Source organism: Neopsephotus bourkii, unplaced genomic scaffold, assembly GCF_033783945.1.
Source record: "Neopsephotus bourkii isolate Nb327-2 ecotype Australia unplaced genomic scaffold, CSIRO-AGI_Nbou_v1 NB_358, whole genome shotgun sequence".
Taxonomy (NCBI): domain Eukaryota; kingdom Metazoa; phylum Chordata; class Aves; order Psittaciformes; family Psittacidae; genus Neopsephotus; species Neopsephotus bourkii.
Genome location: NW_026900864.1, coordinates 123513 through 144759, shown reverse-complemented (window position 1 = coordinate 144759; position 21247 = coordinate 123513). Strand labels below are relative to the sequence as shown.

The 21247-nt window shown below is 55.4% G+C and overlaps 1 protein-coding gene across 1 annotated transcript; it reads left to right on the top strand.

Annotated features, from left to right (window-relative positions):
* The first annotated feature begins 367 nt into the window (after positions 1 to 367).
* On the top strand, positions 368 to 21083 carry DDB1 (damage specific DNA binding protein 1). The gene is made up of 27 exons (XM_061348466.1): positions 368 to 490; positions 2310 to 2458; positions 2571 to 2687; positions 5338 to 5559; positions 7947 to 8061; positions 8159 to 8256; positions 10088 to 10246; positions 11243 to 11326; positions 11480 to 11596; positions 12485 to 12587; positions 12737 to 12812; positions 13450 to 13558; positions 13740 to 13918; positions 14005 to 14168; positions 14246 to 14353; positions 15043 to 15250; positions 15933 to 16028; positions 16213 to 16324; positions 16783 to 16906; positions 17169 to 17333; positions 18366 to 18460; positions 18594 to 18764; positions 19528 to 19637; positions 19786 to 19955; positions 20168 to 20270; positions 20647 to 20770; positions 20939 to 21083. The coding sequence occupies exons 1-27, from the start codon at positions 430 to 432 to the stop codon at positions 21020 to 21022; spliced, it is 3423 nt and encodes a 1140-aa protein (XP_061204450.1). The 5' UTR covers positions 368 to 429; the 3' UTR covers positions 21023 to 21083.
* The last annotated feature ends 164 nt before the right edge of the window (positions 21084 to 21247 follow it).

Here is a 21247-nt window from a genome sequence, read left to right as displayed (position 1 = left end):
CCCCCAAGCAGGGATCCCCTTGATGGGATGTGGAAGGACCGGGCTGGATGCTCCGCCCATCAGGGACCGCCTCCTCAGCGGGGACCCCTCCTGGCGTGTGTGTGTTGGGGGGGGTCCATCCCAAAGGGATCCATCCCAAAGGGAACCATTCCATAAGGATCCACCCCATATGGAACCCTAAAGGGATCCATCCCCACCGCAGCTCAGCCCTGCGCCACCTCCCGTCTCGTCTGCTCCCCGGGGTCCTCCAAGCCGCCTAGAGCGGCCCCGCGCGGCTCACTTCCGGTGACGTCAGGGCGGCGGGCGGAAGCGGCGGAGAGGCCGCGCCAGGCCCCGCTACCGGTGCGCGGCCCCGCTCCTGTTCCCCGGTTCCAGCCCCGGTTCCCGGTTCCTCCCCCGGCCCTGCGAGCCCCCCCCCCCGCCGCCACCATGTCCTACAACTACGTGGTGACAGCGCAGAAGCCCACGGCCGTCAACGGCTGCGTCACCGGTACCGCCGGGGGTCCCGGCCTAACGGCTGAGGAGCCGGGGCCTGTGTTTGCTATGGGCGGGGTATTGGGGTGTATGGGGGTCAATGGGGCACTGGGGGGATGGAGGGGGCTGAGGCCTTGTGGGGGTATTGGGGTGGGGGGAAGTGGGGGGGGCTGTGGGGCATTATGGGGGTGGGGGTCTATGGGGCACTGGGGGGGTCTGTGGGATGTGGATGGGGAAGTGGGGTATTGTTATGGGATGGGGTCTTGGGCATTGTGTGATGGGGAAGTGGGGTATTGGGGTGTCTATGGGGCACTGGGGGGGTCTATGGGCATTGTGGATGGGGAAGTGGGGTATTGGTGGGACGGGGGTCTGTGGGGCATTGTGTGATGGGGGAAGTGGGGTATTGGGGGTGTCTGTGGGGCATTGGGGGGTCTATGACGGGGGTCTGTGAGGCATTGTGGGGTGGGGGAAGTGGGGTATTGGGGTGTCTATGGGGCACTGGGGGGTCTGTGGGGCACTGTGTGATGGGGGAAGTGGGGTGTTGGGGGTGTCTGTGGGGCATTGGGGGTGTCTGGAGCACTGGGGGGGGTCTGTGAGGCATTGTGTGATGGGGGAGGTGGGGTATTGGGGTGTCTGGGGCACTGGGGGGGTCTATGAGGCATTGTGTGATGGGGAAGTGGGGTATTGGGGTGTCTGGGGCACTGAGGGGTCTGTGGGGCATTGTGGGATGGGGGAAGTGGGGTGTTGGGGATGTCTTTGGGGCATTGGGGGGGTCTGTGGAGCACTGGGGGGGGTCTGTGAGGCATTGTGGGATGGGGGAAGTGGGGTATTGGTGTCTATGGGGCAGTGGGGGGGTCTGTGGGGCATTGTGTGATGGGGAAGTGGGGTATTGGGGTGTCTATGGGGCACTGGGGGGGTCTATGAGGCATTGTGGGATGGGGGAAGTGGGGTATTGGGGGTGTCTGTGGGGCACTATGGGTCTGTGGGGCATTGTGTGATGGGGAGGTGGGGTATTGGGAATGCCTATAGGGTACTGGGGGGGTCTATGCGGTACTGGGGGGGTCTGTGGGGCATTGTGTGATGGGGGAAGTGGGGCACTGCAGTGGCATTGGGGGGGTTTGTGGGGTATTGGGGGGTTGTGAAGCATGGGGGAGCTGTGGAGTGGGGGGAATTGGGGTATTGGGGAGGCATTGGGGAGCTGTGGGGCACAGGGTGGGGGAGTCAGGGGGTTCCTTGAGGTCCATGGGGGGATGCAAGTGCACTGTGGTGCTTGGGGGGGGCTGTGGGGCCCTGGGGTCTATAGGTGTGTTAGGGGGGCACTGGGGGGAGCAGGGGGGGACTGAGTTTGTTGGGGTTCTGTGGGGCACTGGGGGGGTGGGGGTGTTGTGAGTGTCCTGGGGGGGCTTGTTCAGCGTTGTGGAGGTGATGGGGGGGGCACTGGGGGTTCTTTAGCTTGAGGTTACTGAGAGCTCCGTGGGGTTTTGGGTGTGGGGTGAAGTGGGGTTTAATGGGGGGCTGCTGTGGGGTGCTGCAAAGGGGAGACCTGAGAGCAGCTCCAGTGCCTAAAGGGGCTGCAGGGGACCTGGAGAGGGGCTTGGGACAAGGGCCTGTAGGGCCAGGCCAAGGGGGATGTACTCTGGAGAGGGGGTGCAGTGGAAGGAGCCCTGGGAATGGGGTTCCAAGGGGGAGCTGGGACTTGTGGGAGGAAGAAGCTGAGGTTTTGGGATGCTGTGGCTGGGGGCTATGGATGGGACTGTTCAATGTGACCACCCCACGTTGTCCCCTTGTCCCATCCCTGTGCCTCAGAGCCGTGCTTTCTCCTCTCTGTTATCCAGGACACTTCACCTCAGCAGAGGATTTGAACCTGCTCATTGCCAAGAACACACGGCTGGAGATCTACGTGGTGACAGCAGAGGGGCTGCGGCCCGTCAAGGAGGTGGGGATGTATGGCAAGACAGCAGTGATGGAGCTCTTCCGCCCCAAGGTGGGTGTGCTATGGGGACAGGGACCTTGCCATGGGGAGGAGAGGCTTGGGGACACTGGTACCCCTGGCTCTGATCCCCTCCTTAAGGCTCATCACTGCTCTGCTTTGGCAGGGGGAGAGCAAGGACTTGTTGTTCATCCTGACAGCCAAGTACAACGCCTGCATCCTGGAGTACAAGCAGAATGGAGACAACATTGACATCATCACCCGTGCTCATGGCAACGTGCAGGTGAGTGGAGCTGCAGAGCCTGGGGGGCAACAGTGCCCGTCCTTTGGGGGGGGGGTTTGGGTGTGCTGGTGATGGGCTTTGAGCTTCTTAACTCCTGATTATGGAGTTGTGGGGGTCCAGCTCTGGGGCAGCAGCACAAGGGAGGGACCTGGAGTGAGAGCAGTGGAGATGCTGTGAGGGCTGAAGCAGCTCTGCTCTGGAGCCAGGCTGGGAGAGCTGGGCTGGGGCAGCCTGGACAAGAGAAGGCTCCTGAAGGGGAGACCTTAGAGCAGCTCCAGTGCCTAAAGGGGCTGCAGGAAACCTGGAGAGGGGCTTGGGACAAGGGCCTGTAGGGACAGGCCAAGGGGAATGGCTTGAACCTGCCCGAGGGGAGACTGAGCTGAGCTCTTAGGCAGAAGCTCTTCCCTGTGAGGGTGCTGAGGCGCTGGCACAGGGTGCCCAGAGAAGCTGTGGCTGCCCCATCCCTGGCAGTGCTCAAGGACACAGGGGCTTGGAGCACCCTGCTCCAGTGGAAGGGGTTGGGGTTGGAGCTGGAGGAGCTTTAAGCTCCCTTCATCCCAAACCCTTCCATGATCCTCTGCCTGCCCCTCACTCTGGTTCACCCACTGCTGCTGTGTGCAGTGAATCAGTCTCATGTCAAGGACTGAGACTGCAGTTGTGTTCCTGGGGTAGTTTGCAGAGCCCCAGAATCCCAGACTGGTTTGGGCTGGGAGGCACCTTTAAAGCTCATCCACTTCCAACCCCTGCCATAGGCAGGAGCATCTTCAACTGGGTGAGGTTGCTCAGAGCCCTGTCCACCAGGACCTTGAATGCTTTAGTAAATGAAGCACCTATCACCTCTTTATGCAGCCTGTGCCAGTGCCTTCAGCACCAGAATGATAAGGTTCATTTGAGTTACTCCTCCCATAAAGAGAATTAATGCTCAAAACTCAACATAAGGTGGAATTCTCCCTGGGAAATGGCTTCTTTGGTATTCCGTGGCTGGGTTCTACACCCTGCACACCAGAACCATGGCTGCTGGAGTTAATCCTCGCACCACAACCATAGAGCATCAATAGTTGTGTATATTCTCCATTATTCTGTTTTATGGCCCTCAGTTTAAAAAGGACAGGGACCTGCTGGAGAGAGTCCAGCGCAGGGCAACTAAGATGATTAAGGGAGTGGAGCATCTCCCTTATGAGGAAAGACTGAGGGAGCTGGGTCTCTACAGTTTGGAGAAGAGGAGATTGAGGGGTGACCTTATTAGTGTATATAAATATATAAAGGGGGAGTGTCACGAGGATGGAGCCAGGCTCTTCTCAGTGGCAAACAATGAAAGGACAAGGGGTAATGGATACAAATTGGAGCACAAGAGGTTCCACTTAAACCTGAGAAGAAACTTCTTCTCAGTGAGGGTGACGGAACACTGGAACGGGCTGCCCAGGGGGGTTGTGGAATCTCCTTCTTTGGAGACATTCAAGACCCGCCTGGACACGTTCCTGTGTAACCTTATCTAGGTGTTCCTGCTCCGGCAGGGGGATTGGACTAGATGATCTTTTGAGGTCCCTTCCAATCTCTAACCTACTGTGATACTGTGATACTGTGATATGGATTAAAATGGTTCTTCTGAGCAGGTCACCATTCCATATGGATCCTTGGCTTTCTGTTAGTCACTAGCCAAATGCTTCCCATCACTTGTCAAGCTAAAATACCTTCCATCTGTTTCCAAGCACTGAGCTTCTGCTGATTGACTGCTGCTGAAGCTGAGCATTGGGTTATGGGCAGGAGATGTAGGTGGACGTATCCCACCATGTCAGTGTGTTTGGGGAGATGCCCTTAATCTTCTTATGGCACGGTTCTGCTTCGTGGCATATGGAGATGCTGATACCAGCCCCCACCGAGGGGCCTGTGGAGGTTGATAACGGGGTGTCCTGGTTATCAGGAGGGTGATTTTTGGTTGTGGGTATCAAAACCCTTCACAGCAGTGGAGGGCATCGCTTTCCATCAGCTCTAGGAAAGCAATGGAGTCTCTGAGGTCACTCAGTAGAGAGCTGGGGTTGGGAAACCAGTCACAGGTTCTGCTCCTGGAATGCCTGGGTCCCAGGAAAGAGCAAGTTCCTCCTATGGGAGCTCTGATGGGAAGGTGTGGAGACCTCAAAGCAGCTTCCAGTGTCTGAAGGGAGCTACAAGGATGCTGCAGAGGGACTCTTCATCAGGGATGGGAGTGATGGGACAAGGGGTGATGGGTTCCAACTGAAACAGGGGAAGTTCAGGTTGGAGATAAGGCAGAAGCTCTTCCCTATAAGGGTGCCGAGGCTCTGGCACAGGGTGCCCAGAGAAGCTGTGGCTGCCCCATCCCTGGCAGTGCTCAAGGACACAGGGGCTTGGAGCAAGCTGCTCCAGTAGAAGGTGATGGGGTTGGAACTGGATGAGCTTTAAGCTCCCTTTCCAACCCATCCCATGCCATGATTCCATGACCTGCTGCTCAAGGCAGGAGATGCCTCAATTGCCTTTGGTACCACCTATTTAAACACCCACTGCGAGGTGTGCAGGGAGTTGTTCCTCAACTGAGGGGGTGCTAACTCTTGTACCCGTTCTTCTCCAGCCCCACATAGGGTTCTCTTATCTAACCTCTCTTTCTCTGTCCCCTCTCCATGCATCCCTGGCTCAGGATCGCATCGGCCGCCCCTCGGAGACCGGGATCATCGGCATCATTGACCCCGAGTGCCGCATGATCGGCCTGAGGCTCTACGATGGCCTCTTCAAGGTCATCCCCTTGGACAGGGAGAACAAGGAATTAAAGGCTTTTAACATCCGCCTGGAAGAGCTCCAGGTCATCGATGTGAAGTTCCTCTATGGTTGCCAGGCTCCCACCATCTGCTTTGTCTACCAGGTACCTTGATTTCAATGGGCAGAGGCAGCAGCCAAGGGCTTGGAGCAGTAGAGGTGGCCTGGGGCTACCAGCAGGCAGTGCTTGGGATGGAACAAGAGGTGGTTCTTGCCCTCCTTGCAGGCTCATTGTGTAGCTGAGGAAAGTCCATTTTCCTCTGTGCTGCTTTTTTCCCTTCCTGGGAGAGGAAACCACACTCCCATAGGAAAACTGAGGAGTGATGCTTCAGATGGGACCGTTTCCTTGTTAAACATAGGGTGCATGGATCTTCCCAGCAAGTGCTGAGCATGATTAGAACCAGGGTCCTGTTTCCTACAAGCATTGCAGTGAGACCTGAACCTTCCCCTTAAAAAAGAAGGGAATGTCTTATGTGGCCACTCAGGAGTGTAAAGAGGGGCCCATCACCTCTCCTCTTGCCTGGCTCCTCACAGAGGCAGTGTTTGTAGGCCCTTCTCCTGCTTACTTTGCCCTTTGCTGTGCTGACTGAGCAAGGGATTATCTTTGCTGTGTCAAATTCCAGCCCAGGCTGGGCTTAGCTGGGAGTTCCTGGTGCAGCAGCACATGGGATCTGCAGTGAGCTTAGTTCTGCTTCACGGTGACAAACTCCTACCATAAGAGCTTCTGTGCACCAACAGAGGCTTGGTTATTCCCTATCTGGGTGCTGTGGGACCTCCCCCCAAACAGTAACTGAGTAAAAGGATGGGGAAGAAACCACTTTGTCACCATGGGCCTGGGAGGGAAGCTCCATGTCAGGGCAGTTCTCCTTTGCTTTGTGGTAGCTCAGTCCTCCAGAGCATTAAAAAGAGCTTGGTGACCCCCTATAGTCAGCAAGTAAAGTCTTAACCTGTGAAGATGCCAGATCTCCAGATAAACCAGCAGATCTGTTAATGGATCACTCATTCTAAGCATGTGTGACACAAAGGAAGAGTAAATTAATAGCTTGCTCCATGTCTAACCCTTAATCTGGGTTTTCTCCTCGCACCAGGAGCGAGGTGGAAGCTCTGCCTGACTCATTCAGCCTTACATAAAGCTCTGTTTTAGGCCCTGGGGTGTCTGAGTTTGTGTGTGTGGAGAGGGGGATGTTTCCAAGCTGCTGCTTGGCTTCTATCTCAGTTTATCAGTCATTATCATAGGGTTTGGACCAAAGAGAGTAACAGGGAGAGGATATTTGTGCCGTTGGTGGCACAAAAAAGGGGAAGTTGGTAAAAACAGATGCAGAAAAAGGCTCCAGAGCTGCTATGGGATGGAGAGAAAAGGTGCAGAAATGGCAGTGGTTTCCTGAATGCCTCCTCTGCCCTTTTCACAGCCCCACTTCAGCTTTCTCCTCCCCACAGAGCTGTTTCTCCTTCAGCTTCCCCTTCTCTATCAGCCTGTGCTGCTCTTTGCATCCCTCGGGTTCTGGAGCACCATCAGTGAGGATGCTTCATAGAATCCCAGACTGGTTTGGGTTGGAAGGGAGCTTAAAGCTCACCCAGTTCCAACCCCAACCCCTTCCACTGGAGCAGCTTGCTCCAAGCCCCTGTGTCCTTGAGCACTGCCAGGGATGGGGCATTTACCAGGATCTCTTTACTCAGATCTGGAAGGTGGTGGCATAACAAAAGGTGAGCACCTCTTTATAGCCTCACTAAAGCAACGTGATTCCCTCTGATTTAGAGCTTTGTCTGAGCATCTTAGACATGAAATGGGGCAGAGTTATGTCCAAAGCCCTCTCTGTGCTTTGGGTGTTCATGTATCTTCTCCTCATATGGGTTCCCAAGTGCCTGTTAGCACAGACCACCTTCCCCATAGTGGGGTGTTGATTTGGGGGGCCTCTTCTCCACCCACCACATAGTGAAGCCCACATGGAATTACTCCCTTGGCAACCTTTCCACACATCAGATATGGTTGAAACCACCCACTGGGCTTGGACTACTGGAATGGCAGAGCCTTCAGGGGGATTATTCCTCAAGGAGGTGATGCTTCCTCAGGAAATGAGGCTGAAAGGCCTGAGGAGCATCAGATGGGAGCTCAGTGGCATCTGCATTGCTACAGCAGAGCTCAGCTGAAGCTGGAGGCGGTGGTGATAGTGTAGTGCCACTTGTGCCTGGATGAGTACAAGTCCTAGCAAAATCACTTGTCTAAACCCACAACAAGCAGTTTTCAACCCCTTTTTGGCCCAGGGATTTATTGAGAGCTTGTTCTACACCCGGGTGAGGTGAAGGAGAGCATCAGGGGGGTATGTTCAGACACATGCATGCTTTATGGGAGGATGGAGAGGAGGTGGACAGGGTGAGGAGCCTCAAGATGGGGCTCTTGCAGATGAACTGGAGCCTCCCCACTTCACAGGTTGGAGTCTTAGCACACCCAAGGCCGTGCCCATTGCACCCCATCACCCATGGCTTCTCTTTCAGGACCCTCAGGGTCGGCACGTGAAGACGTACGAGGTGTCCCTGCGCGAGAAGGAGTTCAACAAAGGGCCCTGGAAGCAGGAGAACGTGGAAGCTGAAGCCTCCATGGTCATTGCAGGTTGGTTCTGCTCTGTTGAAGAGCTTCCCTCCTGTGCCTTCCTCAAGGTGTTCTGTAGAGGTTCTCCAATGAGCCCTGTATCTTCTCCCCTGTGCAGTGCCAGAGCCTTTCGGAGGCGCGATCATCATTGGGCAGGAGTCCATCACCTACCACAACGGAGACAAATACCTGGCTATAGCTCCCCCTATCATCAAGGTGAGGGCCTGCTGAGATCCAGAAGTGCATCCCATGGCATTCCTCCTTTCCCAGGCATCTCTTATCATCCTGGCAGGGTATTGGGCTACTTGGAGCCATGAATTCAACTGCTCTTGTCTCCAGGTTTAGTCTAACAGAGCCACTCATTCCCACACTGGGTTTGGTGTGTGTGTCACACCATGCCTGGTCTGTGGTTCTGGGGGCTGAGGGGCTTGCAATCCTTGTACTGGTGGCTCTGCCTCTGTGGAGTGCATAGAAATGGTGCAGGAAGGCTGAAATCATGCCTAGGCCCCAGAGAAAGGGCTTAATCAGGATGTAGAGCATGGTTTGGGCATGGGTCCAGGCCAGAGCCTGCTTTCATTTCAAGCAGAAAAGATCTGAATGAGCCCCTTGGAGACCTGAGTCCACCAATGGGTGATTGGGGCACTTGTTTAAAGGGATACAGAGCTTGTGCCAGAGGCTGAGCTTGTGGCTTTTGTCAGAGGGATGGACCAGTTCCCACACTGGAACGGTGCAGGAAGCCCAAATGGCACAGCTGAGGTGCCACTTGGGGCTGAAAGAGGCTGGAGCTGGGATCAGAAGCTCCTTTTAAGCTGGGAATAACGATAGGCTAGGAAAGAGGAATAAATCTGGAGTAAAGAAGTCCTAATGTCGTTGCCTGAGTGCTGCAGGCTCTCAGGCTGCTGCTGGAGCTCTCTGGTGGAGATACTGGAGCAGGGAGAGCTTTGACCTGCAGGCAGCATGCAGGCACATCTGTACTGAGGCCAGTGGGATGTTTGCATCCAATGAGGATCTGCAAGATGAGGAATTGCTTAAACCAGAACCAAATCTGTTGACAGGAGGCCAGGCAGCATCCATCTGCAGAGCTTGGGGCTGGAGATGCAGCAGAGCTTGGAGCTCTGCAGGTCCCAGGTAGCATCCCTGCATCCATGGAAGGGGCAGCAGAAAACAGGCTCTCTGAGGGCATCTTCCCTGGGCTGTGAAGGAGCCAGTGACATGAGAGGGGCTCTACAAGGGCCTGTAGGGCCAGGCCAAGGGGAATGGCTTGAACCTGCCCGAGGGGAGACTGAGCTGAGCTCTTAGGCAGAAGCTCTTCCCTGTGAGGGTGCTGAGGCGCTGGCACAGGGTGCCCAGAGAAGCTGTGGCTGCCCCATCCCTGGCAGTGCTCAAGGACACAGGGGCTTGGAGCAAGCTGCTCCAGTGGAAGGGGTTGGGGTTGGAGCTGGATGAGCATTAAGCTCCCTTCCAACCCATCCCATGATCCTGTGTTTGGTATAGGAACACGAGGTGGTTCCTAGTGCCTGAAATGCGACTGTTTGACCACAGGTTGTGGTTGTGGTCGCTGAGAGAGATGGTTGAAGGGTGGATCCAGCTCTACACAGGAGAAGTGGGTCTTTGCCATGGTTGCAGCCAGCAGCTGGGGGATGTGCTCATTCATAGAATCATGGAATAGGTAGGGTTGGAAAGGACCTTGAGATCATCCAGTTCCAACCCCCCCTGCCATGGGCAGGGACACCTCGCTCTAAACCATCTCACCCAAGGGTCTGTCCAACCTGGCCTTGAACACTGCCAGGGATGGAGCATTCACAACCTCCCTGGGCAACCCATTCCAGTGCCTCACCACCCTCACAGGAAAGAATTTCCTCCTTATATCCAATCTAAACTTCCCCTGTTTCAGTTTGAACCCATTACCCCTTGTCCTGTCACTACAGTCCCTAATGAAGAGTCCATCCCCAGCATCCCTCTAGACCCCATTCCCTTCAGGCATGGACAGAGATGGTCCAAGCTGTCCCTTTGTGTTCCTAAAACATCCCTCTTCCTTTACATGCAGCAAAGCACAATCGTGTGCCACAACCGTGTGGATCCCAATGGATCCCGTTACCTGCTGGGGGACATGGAAGGACGCCTCTTCATGCTGCTGCTGGAGAAGGAGGAGCAGATGGATGGCACTGTCACCTTGAAGGACCTGCGTGTGGAGCTGCTCGGCGAGGTAGGACCTGGTCACATCCTGGGGCCCTGTCACTTCTCACCATGGGGCTGGGAGGCTCTATAGGGTAGAAATGCCCCATAGAGGGCTGTTTTAGAGCCTGGTGTTTCACACTTGTCCTGGATCTGACTGGAATTTGGTGGGGAATTCCCTTTGTAAGCACCTCAAAGTCTGCACCATCTTCACAGTATCACAGTATGTTAGAGATTGGAAGGGACCTCAAAAGATCATCCAGTCCAATCCCCCTATGGAGCAGGAACACCTAGATAAGGTTACACAGGAACGTGTCCAGGCGGGTTTTGAATGTCTCCAGAGAAGGAGACTCCACAACCTCCCTGGGCAGCCTGTTCCAGTGTTCTGTCACCCTCACTGAGAAGAAGTTTAAGTGGAACCTCTTGTGTTCCAGTTTGTACCCATTGCCCCTTGTCCTATCATTGTTTGCCACTGAGAAGAGCCTGGCTCCATCCTCGGGACACTCCCCCTTTATATATTTATATACACTAATAAGGTCACCCCTCAATCTCCTCTTCTCCAAACTATAGAGACCCAGCTCCCTCAGTCTTTCCTCATAAGGGAGATGCTCCACTCCCTTCATCATCTCAGTTGCCCTGCGCTGGACTCTCTCCAGCAGGTCCCTGTCCTGGCAGAGTAGAGGGGAAGGAGGACCTCTCTCGACCTACTAACCACCCCCCTTCTAATAGACCCCAGGATGCCATTGGCCTTCTTGGCCACAAGGGCACAGTGTCTGCTCATGGTCACCCTGTTGTCCACCAGGACCCCCAGGTCCCTCTCCCCTACACTGCTCTCTAACAGGTCGTTCCCCAGCCTCTTCCCAAGGTTTTGCCTGGTGCTTATGTGCCATCCCTGGGAGAAGCTTGAACTCTCCACCCTGTGCTCAGGGTCTTCCTATGGGGCTGCACCGCAGATGTGCTGCTTGTGGGGTGTAACAGGGTCCTTTTCACACCCGTGATGCTTCAGCTGCATCTTCTCCCTTCCCAGACATCCATAGCAGAGTGTTTGACCTACCTGGACAATGGAGTTGTGTTCGTTGGCTCTCGCCTTGGGGATTCCCAGCTTGTGAAGGTACAGCAGCTCTGTGTGTGCTCTGACAGGGGATTGTACACGTGTGTTTTCATCTGGGCTGTGTGTGGGTCGGTTTTCCTTCCCTTTGTCTGCTCTAAACCCTTTCCACATGATCTTAAGACATCAAAAGCTGACCATTGTGTTCACCCACAGCTCAACGTGGACAGCAACGAGCAGGGCTCCTACGTGGTGGCCATGGAGACCTTCACCAACCTTGGGCCCATTGTTGATATGTGTGTGGTAGACCTGGAAAGACAAGGCCAAGGGCAGGTAGTGCTGCTTCTGCTTTGCTTTGCTTTCGGTGTCTGGGCCAGCCAGGTGGATGCACGTGGGTTGTCCATGGGAGGAAGAGACCAGAAACCGTTTCCTGGAGGATCTCAAAGTCTTCTCCAGCTGCAGGGATGGTATTGAAGAGAGATAGGAGGGGGAAGGCTAATTCTTGGCTAACCCTGTTCATAGAATCATAGAATAGTTTGGGTTGGAAAGGACCTTAAGATCATCCAGTTCCAACCCCTCTGCCATGGGCAGGGACACCTCACACTAAACCATTGCACCCAAGGCTTTGTCCAACCTGGCCTTGAACACTGCCAGGGATGGAGCATTCACAACCTCCCTGGACAACCCATTCCAGTGCCTCACCACCCTCACAGGAAAGAATTTCCTCCTTAGATCCAATCTAAACTTCCCCTGTTTCAGTTTGAACCCGTTACCCCTTGTCCTGTCACTACAGTCCCTAATGAAGAGTCCCTCCCCAGCATCCCTGTAGGCCCCCTTCAGACACTGGAAGCTGCTCTGAGGTCTCCACGCAGCCTTCTCTTCTCCAGGCTGAACAGCCCCAATGTTCTCAGCCTATCTCCATACAGGAGCTGCTCCAGCCCCTGAGCATCCTCGTGGCCTCCTCTGGACTTGTTCCAACAGTTCCATGTCCTTTTTATGTTGAGGACACCAGAACTGCACACAATGCTCCCAGTGAGGTCTCACAAGAGCAGAATCATGGGGCAAGGGTTGTCTTTGTACAACAGGGAAAGAGCTGCTGCCGAAAGCCTTCCTTTGGGAAGTGAAGATGGGTTCCCCATCTCCCTCTGAACCCATTGCTACAGGGAGGAGTGGGGCAGCATCCCAGGAATGGTGGGTAAAGATCACCTCCTTTTCCTGCAGCTGGTCACATGCTCAGGGGCATTTAAAGAGGGCTCCCTGCGGATCATCCGGAATGGCATTGGGATCCATGAACACGCCAGCATTGACCTCCCAGGGATTAAAGGTGTGTGAGCTCCTCAGTGCTGGCACATAGAGGCTTTGCTGGGGACACATCATGTGCACGGGCTGAGGCTGGGATATGGGGCAGGTTCTTACCACCCACCAGCTCTTGGAATACTCCCTTGGAGCCAACTTAAGGCCTTTTTATTGCAGGGTTGTGGCCCCTGAGGTCAGATTCTCATCGGGAGACAGACAATACGTTGGTGCTGTCCTTCGTTGGCCAGACCAGGTGAGGAGGGGTTAAGGTTGAGCTGCATATTGGAGCATGATCATAGAATAGTTAAGGTAGGGTTGGAAAGGACCTTAAGATCATTCAGTTCCAACCCCTAACATGGGCAGGGACCCCTTCCCACTAGAGCAGGGTGCTCCAAGCCCCTGTGTCCAACCTGGCCTTGAGCACTGTCAGGGATGGGAGTGCAAATACCACCTCTTCGGGCAAGCTGTGCCAACACCTCACCACCCTCACGGTAAAGAGCTTCCTTATATCCAACCTGTTTCAGTTTGAACCCATCACCCCTTGTCCTGTTGCTACAGTCCCTAATGAAGAGTCCCTCTCCAGCATCCTTGCAGCCCCTTTCAGACACTGGAAGCTGCTCCGAGGTCTCCAAGCAGCTTCTCTTCTCCAGGCTGAACAGCCCTAATGTTCCCAGCCTGACTCCATATGGGAGCTGCTCCAGCCCCTGAGCATCCTCGTGGCCTCCTCTGGTTTTGCTCCAACAGCTCCACATCCTATTGATGTTGGGGACACCAGCTCTGCACACAGTGCTCCAAAAGGGGTCTCAGCAGAGCAGAGGAGAGGGGCAGAATCACCTCCTCCAACCTGTAGTCACCCATATCTAATGATAGGAGTTCTCTTTCTTGCTTAGGGTTCTTATGTTAAATGGAGAGGAGGTAGAAGAGACGGAGCTCACAGGGTTTGTGGATGATCAGCAGACCTTCTTCTGTGGCAATGTGGCACACCAGCAACTGATCCAGGTAATTCCAGTTGGAGGGCACTGCAGATAAGTCTCTTGTGGTGATCCCACATTCCTTACTGCTGTTGGGCTAACCTAGACCTGCATTGCTTACCTGGGGCATGGTTTGGTGTCCTTCCTTGGACTGACGTGGGAAGGAAGGTGATGTTCTAGCTCTGAGCAAAGGGGTTCTCTCTCCCCAGATCACCTCTGCCTCTGTGAGACTGGTTAGTCAGGAGCCCAAAGCCCTGGTGAGTGAATGGAAAGAGCCCAATGGCAAGAACATCAGCGTGGCTTCCTGCAACACTAACCAGGTCGTGGTGGCTGTGGGACGAGCCCTGTATTACCTAGAGATCCGACCCCAGGAGCTCAGGCAGATCAGGTGGGTGCAGGTCTCCCATCCCAACCTGAGGGCTCTCAGCCTTTCCCATCTGTTTTGGGGCTCAGGACCGACACCTCTGCTTCCAGCTGCACAGAAATGGAGCATGAAGTTGCCTGCCTGGACATCACCCCCTTGGGGGACAGCAATGGGATGTCCCCACTGTGTGCAATCGGGCTCTGGACCGACATCTCTGCCCGCATCCTCAAGCTGCCTTCCTTTGAGCTGCTGCACAAAGAGATGCTGGGAGGAGGTAGGAATCTCCTAGGGGTGCTGGGTGGTCCTGGAGGAGGCCTGGCTCACATCAGCCTTCCCCTGTGCTCCCTGCAGAGATCATCCCTCGCTCCATCCTGATGACAACCTTTGAGAGCAGCCACTACCTCCTGTGTGCCCTGGGGGATGGAGCGCTCTTCTACTTCGGGCTCAGCCTTGAGACAGGTGAGTACAGGGGCCCAGCACTGAGCTGGCTGCTGGGGAGGGAGGCTGGACTCGTGCCCTCTTATGTGCTTCATGGGTTCCCTTTCATCCTTCTGGAGAGCTCTCATAGAACCATGGGATGGGTTGGGATGAAGGGAGCTGAAAGCTCATCCAGCTCCAACCCCTTCCACTGGAGCAGCTTGCTCCAAGCCCCTGTGTCCTTGAGCACTGCCAGGGATGGGGCAGCCACAGCTTCTCTGGGCACCCTGTTCCAGCGCCTCAGCACCCTCACAGGGAAGAGCTTCTGCCTAAGAGCTCAGCTCAGTCTCCCCTCGGGCAGGTTCAAGCCATTCCCCTTGGCCTGGCCCTACAGGCCCTTGTCCCAAGCCCCTCTCCAGGTTCCCTGCAGCCCCTTTAGGCACTGGAGCTGCTCTAAGGTCTGCCCTTCCGGAGCCTTCTCCAGGCTGAAAAAGCCCAATTTTCCCTTGTGTTCTCCCTGTGATGGGGCTGTGCTCAGGCTGTGGGCACTGGGAGTGAACTATGGAGAAAGGAGATGGATGGATGCTTACATCCATTCCGTCGCTGCCCTGTGCTGACAGCAAGATGCGTTCACCCCCACTCTTCTCAAGGAGCTGCAGCCCCATTGCACTCTGCTGTGCTCCTCTTGTGAGCCCAGCTATGGCAGCCAACCCCAAGCTCCTCTCCTGCAGGTTTGCTGAGCGACAGGAAGAAGGTGACCCTGGGCACCCAGCCCACTGTCCTGAGGACCTTCCGCTCTCTGTCCACCACCAACGTGTTTGCCTGCTCTGACCGCCCCACCGTCATCTACAGCAGTAACCACAAGCTGGTCTTCTCCAATGTCAACCTGAAGGAGGTGAACTACATGTGTCCCCTCAACTCGGATGGGTATCCTGACAGGTGAGGCTGGGGCATGGGGTGGGTGGTGGAAAGGGACCCAAAGCACAAGCATAGGAGATGGGATGGAGCAGCTTGAGGAGGATTTGAAGGTTCTGGGTGAGGAGAAGCTCCCCATGACCTGGCTTCAGTGTGTGCTTGAGCCCAGAACCCCTCCATGTGCTGGGTGCACCCCCAGAGCGTGATTTGCCCTGTGGGGAGACCTTAGAGCAGCTCCAGTGCCTAAAGGGGCTGCAGGAAACCTGGAGAGGGGCTTGGGACAAGGGCCTGTAGGGACAGGCCAAGGGGAATGGCTTGAACCTGCCCGAGGGGAGACTGAGCTGAGCTCTTAGGCAGAAGCTCTTCCCTGTGAGGGTGCTGAGGCGCTGGCACAGGGTGCCCAGAGAAGCTGTGGCTGCCCCATCCCTGGCAGTGCTCAAGGACACAGGGGCTTGGAGCAAGCTGCTCCAGTGGAAGGGGTTGGGGTTGGAGCTGGATGAGCTTTAAGCTCCCTTCATCCCAAACCACGCTGGGGTTCTGTCCTGGGATCAGCAGTTTTGAAGGGTGTGGAGGAAAAGGAGGTGCTTGACATGGCACCTGCGTTTAACAGTTGGACTTGATGACCTTAAAGGTCTTTTCCAGCCTAGCTGATCCTATGTTTCTATGGTACAAGCACCTCTGCTCATGTGGTTTTGTTCCCTCACAGCTTGGCACTGGCCAACAACAGCACCCTGACAATTGGCACCATTGATGAGATCCAGAAGCTGCACATCCGCACCGTTCCCCTCTATGAATCACCCAGGTGAGCTGGAGAAGGAGCCTGCCTCGAAGGTCCTTGCTCTGCTGCATGGGACAAGCTTGGGGGAAGACTTCATGGTCACTGTTGTGGTGGTGGCCTTGTCCTGAGAGCATGGGCAAGCAAACAGCTCTGTGCTCTCCTTGCAGTGGCCTCTCCTGCCTCTCACACAGCTCAATTTGTCCCATAGGAAGATCTGCTACCAGGAGGTGTCCCAATGCTTTGGGGTGCTCTCGAGTCGTATCGAGGTGCAGGATGCCAGTGGAGGCACCACTGCACTCAGACCCAGCGCCAGCACCCAGGTGAGGGGGAGCTCTGGGCTGGGGGTTTCATAGGTGCTCAGGCCAACACATGATGCACATCATCCTCGACAGTCTTCTCTTGCAAAGCTCTGAGTGCAACCTCTCCCTTTGGCAGCCTCAGAGGAGATGGGGTGGTAAGAGATCCCCAAGGGCCCTTTGGCAGCCTCAGCATCCCTGTTGTGTGCGGTCACCTTTGGGTGCTGCTCCTTCAGGCTTCCATGCAGGCATCTCTTTGGTCTCCAGTGGTTTCCTTCTCACAGGGATGCAGCACAAGTGGCCTTCAAGGCCAGTAGCACTGGGGGATGCTGTTGCTCAATGTGTCCCTTTACTGGGGCCCAGGATGCTCCTTGTGTCACCTCTCCCATTCCTTTGCCTGCTCTCTGGCTGCCTCAGCCCATGTAGAGCAGCGTGAGGACACGGTGATAGCACAAGGATGTGACTGACTCTGTGTGTCCTAGGCCCTCTCCAGCAGTGTGAGCACCAGCAAGCTGTTCTCCAGCAGCACAGCCCCCCATGAGACATCCTTTGGAGAGGAGGTGGAGGTGCACAACCTGCTCATCATAGATCAGCACACCTTTGAAGGTACCAACCCCAAGGTCTGGTTTTCTCCTCCAGGACAAGGCCATGAGTGTGGGGATGGGGAGATCTCTGATCTCCTGTGTTCCTTTGGCCACAATGTGTTTCCTGGTGGAGGATCAGCCCCAGGACACAGGTTGAAGGCATAGTGGGGTTTGATAGCACGAGGAGACAGGAGATGGGATCTGCTTGGGACATGGCTTAAGTCTTAAGCTCTACCAGGACCTAGGAGGACTCAGCTGTCTTCTGCCTCTCCCTTTGTGCACAGTGCTTCATGCTCACCAGTTCCTACAGAACGAGTACGCCCTCAGCCTGGTCTCCTGCAAGCTTGGCAAGGACCCCAACACCTACTTCATCGTGGGCACTGCCATGGTGTATCCCGAGGAGGCAGAGCCCAAGCAGGGCCGCATCGTGGTCTTCCACTACTCCGATGGTAAGAGTGAGGTCTTCTCCTGGGGCTGAGTTCAGCTGCTGGGGATGGGAGCAGGGATGAGCTCCTCACACCCAAAAGGGCTCATGTGCCAGGAGCAGGTGGAGTTTGACCAGAGGCTCCTGCTGTAAGCTGCCCATAGGCAGGATCTGTAGGGGCTGTCACTGCTCCCATCTCCTAGAGAAGCCCAGGAATCCTTTGCCAGGATCCTGGGATTCCTCAGTGTGCCCCTGCTGTCACATCACTCCTTGTGTTACTTGCCTACAGATCCTCAAAGAGAACAATGTTTAGAGCAGCTCCTGTGACTCCCTTTGCTTTGCCACCCTTGGCAATGCAAGGAAAATAACCATGGGGGTCCTGGTGGACGACAGGGTGACCATGAGCCGACACTGTGCCCTCGTGGCCAAGAAGGCCAATGGCATCCTGGGGTGTATTAGAAGGGGGGTGGTTAGTAGGTGGAGAGAGGTCCTCCTTCCCCTCTACTCTGCCCTGGTGAGACCCCATCTGGAACATGGGGTCCAGTTCTGGGCCCCTCGGTTTAAGAAGGACAGGGACCTGCTGGAGAGAGTCCAGCGCAGGGCAACTGAGATGATGAAGGGAGTGGAGCATCTCCCTTATGAGGACAGACTGAGGGAGCTGGGTCTCTATAGTTTGGAGAAGAGGAGACTGAGGGGTGACCTTATTAGTGCATATAAATATATAAAGGGGGAGTGTCCCGAGGATGGAGCCAGGCTCTTCTCAGTGGCAAACAATGATAGGACAAGGGGCAATGGGTACAAACTGGAACACAAGAGGTTCCACTTAAACCTCTTCTCAGTGAGGGTGACAGAACACTGGACCAGGCTGCCCAGGGAGGTTGTGGAGTCTCCTTCTCTGGAGACATTCAAAACCCACCTGGACACGTTCCTGTGTAACCTTATCTGGGTGTTCCTGCTCCATAGGGGGATTGGACTGGATGATCTTATGAGGTCCCTTCCAATCTCTAACATACTGTGATACTGTGATACTGTGATGTGCTGCATGGCTTTATTCCAGGGAAGCTGCAGAGCCTGGCTGAGAAGGAGGTCAAGGGAGCCGTGTATTCCATGGTGGAATTCAATGGGAAGCTCTTAGCCAGCATCAACAGCACGGTAAGGCTCTAAGACCCTGCCTTGTTTTGGGAACACCTTTGGATACCAGTCAGGTCCCTGATCCCTATGGAGGAGCCTGGCCTGGCTGCTGTGGGGTGTCCGTGGGGGCTCAGAGCACTGCCCCTGCCTTCAGGTGCGCCTCTATGAGTGGACAGCAGAGAAGGAGCTGCGCACGGAGTGCAACCACTACAACAACATCATGGCCCTCTACCTGAAGACCAAAGGGGACTTCATCCTGGTGGGAGACCTCATGAGGTCCGTGCTCCTCCTCGCATACAAGCCCATGGAAGGGAACTTCGAGGAGGTGCGTTGAAGGTGCTAGGAGTCTGGCTCACCTTGCAGCCCTTTGGAGGCAGAGATCATGGAGAGAAGCTTCCAGTGCCTTAAGGGGGCTGCAAGGATGCTGCAGAGGGACTCTTCATCAATGACTGCAGTGATGGGATGAGGGGTGATGGGTTCAGACTGAAACAGGGCAAGTTCAGGTTGGAGATAACCTGCTCTAGTGGAAGGTTGGAGATAACCTGCTCTAGGGAGGTTGGAACTGCAGGAGCTTTAAGGACCTTTCCAATCCAATCCCTTCTATGATCTAGGGCTGTGCAATGAGAGCAGCATCACCCAGGCATGCTTCCACATGCATCCCTGTGGTTTGTGGAGGGATGGATCTTTGGCCTTCCCAAGGAACTGGGCAATGTACCAACAGCCTGGAGAAGAGCACACTGTGGGTGCATGCTTGCTGCCTGCCAGGCTGGGGAGCTGCCATCTGGAGTGCCTGTTGTCCAGTTGGAAGAGCTCAGTGTGACCATAGCTGCAGCTCTGGCAGTGGGGGGATGGAGCAGGCACTTCCTCTGTTAGGCTTTGGGCTCTCTGGGTTTGCCATGGGAATGCTGTGGCATCACCTGAGCACCACATGGGCCATGTCCAGAAGGCACTTGGTGCCCTTTCCCACTCCAGCAGGGAGGCCAGCCTGGATCCTCACTCTTGAGTGGTGCTGCTGGGTTGGAATGATGATGCTGGATGACAAGGAAGAGCCATCTGGGCTCACTGGGTCTCCTCTTGGCCCTTTCCAGATTGCCCGGGACTTCAATCCAAACTGGATGAGTGCTGTGGAGATCCTGGACGATGACAACTTCTTGGGAGCAGAGAATGCTTTCAACCTGTTTGTGTGCCAGAAGGACAGGTGAGCTGCAGGGACAGGACCTTCTGGTCCCCTCCACATCCCAACTAGGGAGAGGAGCATACCCAGCCCTGAGGAATGAAGGGGGGCAGAGCAGAGCAAGGTCTCAGGCTCCCCCAACACAGGGTAACCAGGATGCTTTGCCTTACAGCGCAGCCACGACCGATGAGGAGCGTCAGCACTTGCAGGAGGTGGGCTTGTCCCACCTGGGGGAGTTTGTCAATGTCTTCTGCCATGGATCTCTGGTCATGCAGAACCTGGGGGAGACCTCCACACCCACCCAGGGCTCCGTTCTCTTCGGCACAGTCAATGGCATGATTGGTAAGGGTCTCATCCCTGCTGCTGATCCTGAGCTGGGTTCCCTTGGGTCTCTGCTCTTCTCCATTCCTCACTCATAATCCCTTCAGAAACCTCTGGATTGCTTCCAGAAGAGGGAAGTCCTCTGGGTCTCCCATCTCTCCCAGCACAATTCCAGTCCCAGGAGGCTGCTGGGATGAGCCCTGGATCCTTTACCTCTGCTTTCCCCTTCACAGGCCTGGTGACCTCACTGTCAGAGAGCTGGTACAACCTCCTCTTGGACATGCAGAACAGGCTGAATAAAGTCATCAAGAGCGTGGGCAAGATTGAGCATTCCTTATATCCTTCCACCATTCCCTCTGGAGCACTGTGCTTGTGGAGGGTTGGAGAGGTTTATTCCTGTTGGGATGCTCTGGTTGGGATGGACATCATAGAATAGTTAGGGTTGGAAAGGACCTTAAGGTCATCAAGTGATGGAGAGGGTGGTTGTGAGGTCCTCAGGTGCCAACACAGGGCTTTGTGCTCATAGAGGAGGTAGGGATGGCTCTGTCTTGGGGGGGTTAAGGTTCAATCTGGCTTGGTGGTGGCCCTGGGATCCTCCTGATGTGGCACTGGCAGCATGGGGGCATCTGCTGTGCTCCCCACTAGGGTTGGGCTTATTATTCCTTCTGGATTTGGTTTATTCCCAATGGCTTTGGCTCCTTGACTGTGGTACCTGGAGATCGTTTCACACCGAGCGCAAGACGGAGCCAGCCACGGGGTTCATTGATGGTGACCTGATCGAGAGCTTCCTGGACATCAGCAGGCCCAAGATGCAGGAGGTGGTGGCAAACCTGCAGGTGAGATGGGGGTTCCTCCCTCTTGGATCCTTCCCAATCCCACTCGGGAATCCAGGCTGTGCTAAAGGAGTAGATCCCATCCGCTCCCTTCCTCCAAGGCCATGAGCTGGGGATGTTCTTGAGCCTCTTCCTGCTGCCTCCAAGCTCTGAGCCCTCCTCTCCTTGCAGATTGATGATGGCAGTGGCATGAAGAGGGAAGCCACCGTGGACGACCTCATAAAGATAGTGGAGGAGCTCACCCGGATCCATTAGGATTTGGGCTCATTCCCAACCACCTTCCTCCATGGAGTGCAAAGGAATCTTCCCCCCCTGACCCTGCACCAAACCCCAGCCATGGGGGCCATGGGGGAAGGATGCTCTGGAGGGGATCCAGCTTCTTTGAGGGCACTGCATCATCTCCTGCTTGGATTTAGGAATCCTATGGACTCTGCAGCCCCGGAAGTGATCGCTGTGCTGAGGCCGATGGGATGCCCTGGC